The 11,401-nt window shown below is 51.3% G+C and overlaps 1 protein-coding gene across 5 annotated transcripts in view; it reads right to left on the bottom strand.

Annotated features, from left to right (window-relative positions):
* Positions 1-393: 393 nt before the first annotated feature.
* Positions 394-11,401, bottom strand: part of LOC104059357 (fer-1-like protein 4) — a 45,707-nt gene continuing 34,699 nt past the window's right edge. For 2 of the 5 annotated variants that reach the window (XM_054081742.1, XM_054081744.1), the window contains 10 exons: positions 10,091-10,261; positions 8,894-9,048; positions 8,382-8,435; positions 6,994-7,172; positions 5,879-5,964; positions 4,815-4,913; positions 4,286-4,527; positions 2,140-2,420; positions 1,344-1,444; positions 394-820 (listed from right to left, as the gene is read on the bottom strand). In XM_054081742.1, coding sequence (XP_053937717.1) covers positions 640-820; positions 1,344-1,444; positions 2,140-2,420; positions 4,286-4,527; positions 4,815-4,913; positions 5,879-5,964; positions 6,994-7,172; positions 8,382-8,435; positions 8,894-9,048; positions 10,091-10,261 — 1,549 coding nt within the window. In that variant the 3' untranslated portion in view covers positions 394-639. Of the gene's footprint in view, positions 821-1,343; positions 1,445-2,139; positions 2,421-4,285; positions 4,528-4,814; positions 4,914-5,878; positions 5,965-6,993; positions 7,210-8,381; positions 8,436-8,628; positions 8,791-8,893; positions 9,049-10,090; positions 10,262-11,401 lie in introns of those variants that run through there. The other 3 variants (XM_054081743.1, XR_008452641.1, XM_054081745.1) reach the window with 3 other exon arrangements.

Genomic DNA, 11,401 nt, shown 5'->3' with positions numbered 1-11,401 from the left:
CACAGCTTATAAGGAGTGATAACCAGAAAGTCTGTGTCCTGGGAAGTGTGACCACACCCAGAGCCTGTCCCGGAGCTGTTCCGGTGCTCTTAGCACAGTTCATAGCTACCTTGGTTCTGTTGTCCTGCTCCCTGGAGAGACCCATTCAAAGGTATTCCAGGTCCTACTCCCACCAAGACCCTACACCAGACCTGCCTTACCCCATACTATGTGTTTTGAACTCTTCAAGCAAGGGCCAAGTGTTGTCAAGCTGGGACACAGATGGCTCTGTACATTCCCGTCTCTGCCGGAACCGCTCTCAATGGCAAGAGCTGGTTTCAGCTGCCACATCTGTGGGAACAGCCCCAGCGGACCTTGTTTTCCCACCCTCCCACCCAATTTCCATAAAGAACATTCTTTTTCCAAAGCTGTATCTGTCGTTCAGAGAGTTTGCCATATGGAGTAGGCCGGTTACTTGGTTTCTTAAGATCTCATGGGCACTTAGCATGAAACGTAGCTCCACAAAGAGAGGCCACTTCGGCAGGTCTCTCACTCTGAAGGTTGCCTTTACACCTGCAGGACTGTCTCAAACATTCTGGCCCAGTCTCAATTCTTCCAATAAACACCCCCGTCTCTGAGTAGTTCTGTGCTGGAGAGCATTTATCCATTGATGATCTTCTCACTGATGTATCCAGGCATGGTGTAGATCAAAAGAATCAGGAAGATGGTCAGAAGAGCGACAATGAAGAGTGCAATGATATATTTCTTGTACCGCTTCCAGATGAAGAACACAAAGGTCTTCATAGGATTCACAAACCAGTTAAAAGAAGTTTTTGGCCGGCTGAAGAGAAAAGGAAGAACAGATGAGCACAGGCTCAACCCACAGAGCAGTACCTTGGCCCCTCTGCTTTGGTTCACTGCCAACCTCAAGGGTCGCCAGTTCTTCCTGCTGCTTTCAGACAGCATCGCCCTAGGGGCTGCAGGTACCACATCGCCTGTGAAAGCACTGGAGACAGCAAGACCTGAGCCTCAGGACAGCCCCGCAGAGCTGTTCTGTACCCATGGGGCTAACAGGCGCATTCACGTGTTAAACGAGAGCTGGCCTTGCTTTACAAGCAATGTTCTGGCATAGCCGTCTTGAGTAGCGCACTCGGGTCAGCTCTGGCCCAGATGCTGCAGCCAAAATCCTGCTGGAAGGAGCTCTGGGAAGCCCTGGCAGTCCCAGTCCTGCAGATGCCACCACGCAGGACATCACTGATTGCTGTCAGCTTCCTGACAAGCAGATGCTCTCTGTCCCCATGCAAACAGCTGCCGAAAACACAGCACCGTCCATCCCTGTTAAATGTGACAACACAGATACTCACTTGGGCTTTTCCAGGGGTTCAGGCTCTTTGCGCCCCAAGCCAACAGGACTTTTCTCGGCTTCCTCCACAGTCAGCAGCTGCAACTCTGCTTCCACCTTACCCTGGAGGGGGAACACATCTGAGCCACCACCGCACGTGCTGCTTCGCAGACCAGCCTGCTAACCACACACCCTGCCAGCACTGGCTATTTTTTTCCCAGCTCCACTTACAGATGCTCAGAGAAATTACCTTTTCTCTTCAGGCATCAGCTATGCAGCCTCTCACTTCCCAGCCAGTGGGAACCGTGGCCTGGCCAGAAACTGCTTTGCAGACAGGGCACTGACTGTAATGCACTTCCCAGCTCTCTGCCTTTGTCTGCTGCCTCCCACACTGCCACTGAGCAAAACTGACCCTTGGGGGCAACCAATGGTACAAGAGCAGGGCCAAGCAGCAACTCTGCCCTGGGACAGCTGGCACCTGCGAGTTCGGGATAGGCAGAGACCCCAGGACAAGCTTTTGCTGCTGCCTTGTCTCATTGACAGGGAGCCACATGCCTCGTGCTTTATTCTCCTCGCTGAACACTGCTCTGTGGGAAGCCCAGAGGAAGACATGATATTGGATACTCCCTGCATGCCACCAGACCCAGTACTTCTGAGTAAAAGAAGTGCTGGATTTGCAGCAGACAAGTCTCCAGGACCCTGCACGAAGTCGCGGGCAGCTGGGTCCTGTAGGTTATGTGCATGCAGGACAGGTTGCCATGTCAAGGCAGAGGCCAAACAGTGGCGCTCTGCTCAGCTGGGCCAGCATCCTGCCTTACCGTCAGGATGTACTTGTTGCCACTGGGGTCTGTGAACTCCACATCCTCTGGTCTGAGTGAGCTGCTCCACCTCTTTTTCTTCTTCATCCGCTTGTGCTTCCTCTCCTCTCTCTCCTCGTCTTCCTGATCTTTGAGTTTGATGAAGGGCCACCAGCCCCTCATGCGCTTGTTTCGGAAGATGGAGAAGCGAGGTGTTGCGTTCTCCTTGGCCATCTTGATGGTGCAATGCTCCGAGCTCTTGGCTGCCCGCACCATATCATGCAGCTTCAGCTCGATGGAGCCTGCAGGAACAATGAAGAGGAGAGCTCCTGTTGAAATCCTGAGATCAGCCCCACACACCAACTCTCTCAGCTATGCTCTCACCACCACAAGTCAGAGCCCTACACTGTCACAGGTGGAAAACCTGAATCTCAGCATCAGAAAGGACCAGCCCAAGAGTTAGAGACTAAGAAGTGGAAACCACGGGCTGTCTCGTCTCTGATGTGGTAAATTTGGTTTGCGTGTGATACAGAGGGCAATTTTTACTCCTTTACCATGTCCCACCCTGCTCTCCTCACAGGTCCAAGCTCCTTTTCCCTTCTCAATAAAGAATTATAAAACCTGGGAAACTCTTTAAAGGTTCCAAGTCTGGCTTACACCTGAAATAGCCTCAGCTCATTCCTCTGCTTGGCCTTGCATCCCTGGCGTCCTTGGAAGGAACTCCTATCCCACTTCGGCACTGAGTCATTGCAACAAATCCGTCTTATCGTGTACTGGTCTGCACTGGCAAAAGCATGGCCAGCAACCAAGGGGTGTGGGTGTTCTCTGCTCAGCTCTGGACAGACTGCGTCCAGACACAGTGTCCAGTTTTGGACTCTCTGCACAAGAACTATGTCAACTAATGAGAGCCCAGTGGCTGAGAGGGTCCAGGCTGGAGTATGTGCCATAGCAGGGTGGGACAAGAGACCCACGCATGTCCAGCTCAGAGAGGAGAGGTCAAGGGAGAGATCTTACGGCATGTCTCAGCCTAAAGGAAGCTACAGAGCAGATGGAGCTGGGCTTTTCTCAGCAGTGGATGATGAGAGCACATAAGGCAGGAGGCACAAGCCGCTGCAAATGAGAATCATGAGAATGGTGCAGCCAGGAAAAGGGACCCAGAATGGTGCTGGGATCTCCATCCTTGGATGGAAATTCAAAGCTCACCCAGACACGGCCCTGAGCAACCTGACCTCAGCTGCATCTAGCCCTGCTTGGAGCAAGAGACTGCAACAAAGGCTGCAGAAGCCCTTTCCTGCCTACAGGTTCCGGAGATCAAACCCACCAGGAATGGCTGGGATTGCTGTCTAACAATTCCTGAAGTGTCTGTGTAGCATGGTGGAACCATCAACACTGGAAGTGCCTCGTGGAGGTAAAGCCCATTAAACACAACTTGGAAGGGTGATGAACAAAGAGAGCTTTATCCTGCTCAAGGCATAGCAGGGCAAAAGGGCTGCTTTGTAATGTGGAGGCCAAGGTCTGAAGAACGGAGGGACAACTGAATGGAGTGCTACAGACCTGGGTGGGGATGGCAGCAGAAGCAGGAGAGCAGCAGAGTGTTTGTGCTAGTGTAGTGCGGGCAGAATCACCACCAACCCAGCTCCACTGCCAGGACCTGCTGCCTGCCCAGTTCAACAGGTCTGGTCACTGGGAAGCACCAGAGCAGTCAGGGAGCTCCAAGCCCCCAGCGATGGGATACTCCAACTCAAGTGCTAAAAACAAAGGTTGCCAGTCCCTGTGCCCACAACATAAGCTCCTGGGAAGGCTGCTCTTCAGCCAGTCTTTGGGACCTATAGATCTAAGTGAAAGCTGAGAAAATGGGCAAGTTTACCAGAAAGGTTGTGAGGAAGCAGAACATGGAAGTCCTGTGGCATTACAGGCCCTGAAAAAAAGGGACACCAAAGCCCTGGGACAAGCATGCAAGCTCAACATGTCTGTGTAGGAGAGGTGGACATCTCCAGGCTCTGCCTATAGCTCACATGTGAAAAACAAGCCCACATGACTGCTGAGCTGAAAAGCTTGATCTGTTGTTCCTGGTGCCCTTTCTCAGAGAGCTGGGCCCCAGGACATGCTGTAATCCTCCAGCAAGGAGAGTGACAGGTCACCCCACTTCCAGCAGGTCACGCCATACCTAGAAAGTCATTAGCTGAAATCCTGTCGTAATCCCAGACCTGGAGGACCAGAACAGCTGGTTCCCGAAACTCTGATTCCTCCACAGAGAAGACAGAATCCTTCTTCTTGTAGCTGATCTCCTTCTCAGTCGGGAGATAGTTGAAGCGGAAGACGAACCTCCAGTTGAAATTGCCCTCCCCAGTCAAGGAGTTAAAGTGAACATCCGTCTCCTGCTTGTTGTGGTCAAGACCCTTTATCCAGCTGCAGGAGAAACTCAGCTATCTCCTACGCTCTGTCAGCCAGCCCTGAAGGCAGAGCAGGAGGATGGAGGGGCTGAACTCCGTGGGGGAGCAGGAAAGGAACAGTCAAAGAACCAAAGCAGGCAAACACCTGACCAACACCTTTGAGGGTACAGCAAACCAGGCAGGGGACTGGAGTGGGGCACCTCATGCTGAGGCAAGGAGGAGCAGAGGCTGAGGCAGTGAGGGTGTAAGGCAGGGCAGGGAGCAGGACAGCCAGGCTGGGCCTCCCTCTGGCTCCCATCAGACCTTTTCACATAGATGTCGCTGGAAGGCTCTCCAGTTATTGGGTTGACATCATCAAGGATCACATCATCCGTGTTCCAGATAATCACACGAAGCTCATAGCTGTGGGAAGGACACAGAGGTGAGTGGGACACACACTCTCGTCCCTGGTGCCTGGGAGGGCAGGTCAAGCCCACCCAGCAAAGCAGCAGGACTTGGACCCTTCTAGCACTGCGGTCCTCTGCCAGGCCTCCTCTGGCCAAGTACAGCCCAGCAGACTTGCTGCCACGCAAGCTCTACTTCCCAACCTCCTAGGGGAATACAACCCCACAAGACAAATGCCCTCAGGCAAAACCCACAGCTTTTGCAGAGCAAACCCATGGTGCGTGGAAACCAACCCAGCACCACTTTAGCCATAGAGCACAGAAAGGCTTAGGAAGGAAAGGACTTCTGCAGCCTCTGCTACAACCTCTTGCTCTAACTTCCCAGCAGATTGGATCGCTCGGGGCCTGGTCTGCATGAGTTTTGTGTGTCTCCAAGGATGGATATCCCAGCACCTCTCTGGATCACTTTGCACCTGTCCCATGGTAGCTGCACTCTCATTAGGAAAATGTTTTCTCTATGTTCAGTTGGAGTTTCCCTTACTACAATTTGTGTCCATGATCTCTTGTCCTTTCACATGAACTTCTGAGAAGAGTCTATACTTTCCATCTCAACAGATCACTGAAAATAGCAGATATCCCATTCAACATCACTTTTCCAGACACCTTGAGAACACATGGCCACTAGCCAAAATTGAGTTTGGTGAGTAGCTCTGCCCTGAGTTTCTATTACCTTCATGTCCAGCATGAGAAATATTAACCCTGCCCTTCACAAACACTTGTGCAGCTGGATCACTCATGCCCCATGCCGGTTCACCCAAGAGACCATCCCATGTTCCAGAGCTGAGCAGAGAGGAGGACATCATTCCAGCCTAGCACAGGCCGCCAGCCTATGCAGGACTCCGTGGCTCATCCCACCAGGCGTGGCGAGGACAGTCACCCTCCACGCAGGCTCACCAGCCCCCACCCCACTTCCATGGGTGCTACCTGATGGGCAGTCGTGGTTTGATGTTGACTGGCGGTGGTGCAGGGACGTCCTTTGGAAACATATCAATCCACATGTGTAAGGAGCCCTGATGAAAGAAGACAGCAGAGAGACTTCAAAATACAGACCACTCACCAGCTGAAGTGCTGGCTTGATCCTGCAAGAGCTTGGTCCTGCAAGTAAAGCCTTCATGAGAAAGCCACTGCTTGGCACTCTCCATCCCCAGCAGTTCTGAGTGACGTGGGACTGAATTACAGATAGGGAAAACATTAAAACTACCCCAAACTGTTTATTTCCCTCCCCATCCTCCTCTCAAGAAAAAACACTCCAGCAGAACTGAGGGTGTTTCAAATGGAGGCAGACATGTCTGAACAAGAAGCACACGATGGGGTAACATTCCAGCAAAACCAAGAAAACTAAAACGTGATGGGTCTGAGCCTCTTCCCCCCACTGCCAATCAAAGGCAGAGGGAGGCAGAGCTGTGCTTCATTACAGACCTCCAGTACCTGATGGAAAAGGAGATGTTCAGCACAGGATGCTGAAACAGTTGAGCTCAGATCACTGCACTGCATAAAACTGGGGAGGAATGTTTCTCCTCCAGCCAGCAGGAGAAGCCAAGGGGGCAGAATGGGGCTTTTGCAGGGGAGCAAAGCAGCTGTGACAGGGAACAAAGCAGAGGAATGGACAGGAATAGACAAGGACACAACTACCCACCATGGGGCAGGGGGCAGGGCTCAGAAGGCAGAATGGAACCCTCGACACCCACACAGCATCCTCATCAGAGCCTGAGGAGACAGAAAAGACTCTGGGTCACCAGCATCATGACCACATGGTCAGTGGACAGAGGTCCTTTGAGGAAAAGGTGTTTTCAAGCACCACAAGAGGTCAGAGGGTGGATTTGAGCAAAGGACAGCCAAGGTCAACAGTCCTCGCTTCATACCAAGGCCAGCTGTGCCCAGACACAGCTCCAGTCACCCACCCAGGGAGCAGCGTGAGACTCACAGGATGATGAGGAGACAAAAGGACAACAGGGGACCAGACAGGAGGCTGGGGACCAACTGCCCCAAATGTCCTTCCCCAGAGCAATGTCTAGGATAGACAATGAAACCCATCGCACCTGCACAAGGCCAGGGCTCTCCGGGTTGTACAGGGACCGAATCTCCACGTGCTCTGGTACCAGCTTGTAGCCATATCCTGGCATCTCTTCCCAGTGCTGCAGGACGTACAAAGCCTTGTGCTCATCATCCACTGACCAGTTCTCATCTGTCACTCCTCGCTTGTTCCTCACAGAGGCCTCTGCAGCAGGACACGGTTAGGTGGAAGATGGAGACATCTGGTCAGCAAGAGTCACATCAGGACATCAGTCACAGGCACAAGCAAGGGGACATCATGGTCCGGGCAAACAAGCACCTCCCCAGAAAAACAAAGTGAGGAGAAGCAGGAAGGTGAGGATGAAAGGAATTAGTTCAATACACTGCAGTGATGATGAAAACTGTAGGCAGGAAGACAAACAAAGAGAAATAAGACGAAAGCGGCAAAAAAGAATTAACTGTGGCCCTGGTCAAAGGAGTCAGAGAATGCAGAGGAGGACGTCACCCCCTGGGGCAGTTCAAGTCTCTGTGGCAGTGCCAACAGATCCCTGGATGAGAGGTAAGGTTTTGCCCTAGAAGTGCTCCAGGAAAGTACCACTGCCACTTGGCAATGACATGCAGCTATTCTCTCTGTTAATTAACAGTCTGCACCATTAATGATTGCCTTATATGGCACAGTGAAATCAAATGGCAGTTCAAGATCAAACCAGGCTGGTGGGGAGGAAAGCAGGTGAGGAACCCACAGGTGAGGACGCAACAACCCGCCCACCCCTGGCTTTATGGAGAGCATCTGCCCTTTGGAGATCAGTCTCAGACTGAACCCATCCCCAGCAGGCTCCAAGCACAGCAGAGGTTCATCGGCACCAACTGCAGCCACATTTGAACCAGAGGTGGCTCTCAGGGGAACATCAGTGACCTGGGAAAAGGTGAAAAGGGCTTTTGGAGGCTCCTTGCCCTCTCCTGAGCAGGATTTCTTTCCCCTTCATGCCATAAGCCATACTGGCCAGTGGAAAGCTGAGGAACAGCAGCACTGAAACAAGCAGAGGTTACAAGTTGGCCGTAAACATAGGTCTGCCCTCTCTGGGCAGGTCAGACACAGGGCTCATCCTTGCTACAGGCTACACAGAATGGCCTTGCAGGAACCAGCCTTCCACATCTGCTCCATCCTTTTCTCCAGGCTGGATTCGATTGCACACATTGGCCACTGGAGGGGATGTGCACAGCAGGGACAGGCCTGCGCACAGGGAACTTCTCCATCGCTGCTGGCAGAGGCCATGAGAGGTACCTGCACTCTTGGCACCCGTGACTCTGGCCTAGGGTTAATAATGTCACTGAGGAGGAAAGAAAAACAGCAAAGCAGAAGCAGACACTGCCCACAAGGAGGAAATCAACAGTAGGGGCAGTGAGGACTCACCCAAGGCACCCAAAGCCACCAGAAGCGGAGAGCTTCTCTGAAGGGCAAAGCCAGCTAAAGATAGGAAAGGAGACTGAAAAAGCATACATACACAAAACCTCACCAAAATAAAGGACAGCATTATCTTGCTGATGGCAGTCAGAGGCAGGGGGAGGTACAGCTTTGTGCCAGTGTCAGCTACCACAAGCCATGGCTGCACAAGCCATCAAAGCCCAGTGCCCACCACAGCCATGTAAAGTAGGTTTACCTTGCTCCACCCATCGCCTGGGAAACCACTTTGGGACCTAATGGCCTGGATCACATCTTCCCCCAGCGCAATGTCATCATTCCGTGAAACCAGGCCACTGAGCACCCAGGATGCTCCCCACGGTGACCCAGAGGCACAGAGTGGGGACAGTCAGCCTGGAGCCTTCAGGGAGGAAAGGCGGGTGGGTTCCCAGCCCTCGCACCAGCACATGCACTGCTGAGCATAGGCAGCTGCGAGTAGTCATTGTTCTCCGAGCACTCTGTACCTTCAGGAAAAGCCTCTGGAGGGACCTTGAATATTTTGTTGTCCACTTTGACCTCCTCCCGCCTGTACTCCGCTGCAGGGAGCGAGTTTTTCTTGCATAAACTATCCAAAATCTGAGTGGGCTTAAAAGCGTCTCGCCACATGTTGTAGCCATTTCTGCATGGAAGGGAGAACATTGAGAACATCTTCAGCTTAGACACACCAGTTTTTTTTTCCCTAGGGAACGAAATGCCCTGCCTTCCCTCCAGCACAAGGTACACCACCAGATCCCTGTTCAGATCTTCCCTGGGAAAACTACAGGCACACAAAAGCTTAATGAATGAAAAGCTTTATGAGCTCTCCTCCCCAAGAACAAGCCAGGCTTGCACCCCACAGAACCATTAGATTCAGCAACAGGAGCAGTTCCAGCTGTGGCTTGTTCAATGGGACAGAGGTTTGAGCAGTGCTGGGGACTCAATTCCATGCCCACCATTAATTGCCCAACACTGGCGTAGGAGAAGAGAAGTTTACAGAAAACTGGCCAACAAAACCCGAGAATCCATACTGAGTGAGGCCAAAGGAAACCAGACGTCACCAGTGTTGCTGCTTAGAGAATTAGCTTCTGCCAGAGAAATCACCCAGCTTTCTGAAAGAGGTCAACATCGCATCCATGTCACGCAAGTGTTTCTCTCACAGCACAACAACATGCATTAAAGAATTTTTCACTACAATGTGCAAAATATATTAGTTTGCATTAGGAATTAGAATCATAGAATTGTTAAGGTTGGAAAAGATCTCTAAGCTCATCAAGTCCAACCATAAACACACCATTGTGCCTGCTAAACAATGTCCCAAAGTGCCACAGCTACACATGTTTGAACCCCTCCAGGGATGGAGACTCCACCACTGCCCTGGGCAGCATCTGCTAGGGCTTCACCACTCTGTCAGTGAAGAAATTCTTCCTAATATCCCATCTAATGGTCCCCTGGCACAACTTGAGGCCATTGAGCATTGAATTAGAGCTGTCACAGGAAGCCAGTTGGAGTCTAAAGGGGGTGGAGTTATCCATGGAACTTGTAGCGAATCTGTGGAGCACCTGCTCAAAGGATACTGTGGATGCAAGCTCCATCCTGCAAAACCGAACTTGCTCTGTTACCCACTTAAACAGTAGGAGAGAAGGGTGCATCTCATGGCCTTAACTTGTCAAACTAGTACCTACACATCATACTGAGAAGCCACTCCACAGTTGGCCCTGTGCTTGCTGTAGAATCGATTCTCCAAGTCAATCTTCGTCTCCCCAATCAGATCATCAGATCCAACCAAATCATGGTCAAATATTGCCACAGTGAGTTCTGATTCCACAGGAAAGGAGACGGTGAACTCCACAACTCTGGAGAGAAGCAGGCAGGGAGAGCACAATTAGCAAAGAGGATGGAAATGAAACTGTTCGGGTCTGAGCTAAAGCAGAATCAGTTTCTGACTCCAGCTCAGTCTCATCTGAATAACTTCATTTTCTGAGAATTAACGGCATGTTTTTCAGTCAAGGTTTCTCCCTAGCAGTGATCCCACAGGACATCAGGATGTAGAAAGGCCATTACTTATCCTTATTCATATGGGAACCAAGGCCATCCTGGAGTTGGTGGCACTGTTAAGTCAATGAGACAAAAAAGGTTAAAGGTTGCACCTGCAGGGAGGGGCGGACAGGACAGGTGACCCCAAACTGACCAGCAGAGGATTCCATCTCATATATGACATACTGGGCATAAAACTGAGAGATCATGAGGGTGAGGCCCTCTTCTTTGATGGCTGATGTTCATTGTGGACCTCATCTGTCTGTTTGACCCTGATCCCAGATTCGTGCATTCCTGAATCCAGTTCCTGAGTCCAGCTCCCTCCTGGCCCAGACCCTTCCCGTGCCAGCTCTGCAGCCTCTGTGGCGATGGAGTCATTGGGGAGGGGCACAATTTCATTTATTTTTAAGTATCTTATTACATTATTAATATAAATTTCACTATTATTACTGCTGTTGTTGTTATTTCATTAAAGCTGTTTTTATTTTAGTTTCCATCCCACAAGGCTTTTTCTCTCCTTCCTGTGGGGATAGAGGGAAGGGGATTGGGATCACAACTGCTCAGTTTTAGCTGCCAGCCCCAGGGCTAACCGTGACAGAAACACATGCTCTGCTTAGATCATCCTATGCATTTAAGAGCAGTATTTGATGACTCAAAGACCTCTCAAAGAGTTTGGTTCTCCTTAAGTTCAATGTGCACAGTTTTCAACGCACGCAGGTTCCAGTGTGCATGTTCAAACAAAGGAGTTATTTTCCAGGAATGTGTGCCCTTGGATAGAAGTCCTGACACCAGAGAGAAAGCTCTCCAGTGCTCTGTTGCTGCTTGGCTCACTACTTTGCCTGTTAAATCAGGCCCTTGGGAGTGCTCCCCTCCTGACCCAGAACATTTACGGCTCCCGCATCAGCTGGAGGTACGAGCCATGCATGGGACCTTGGTGTCACAGCACAAGGTTCTCCAGC

Source organism: Cuculus canorus, chromosome 16, assembly GCF_017976375.1.
Source record: "Cuculus canorus isolate bCucCan1 chromosome 16, bCucCan1.pri, whole genome shotgun sequence".
In the NCBI taxonomy this organism is placed as follows: Eukaryota; Metazoa; Chordata; class Aves; order Cuculiformes; family Cuculidae; genus Cuculus; species Cuculus canorus.
This window is presented reverse-complemented; position numbering and strand designations above follow the sequence as displayed.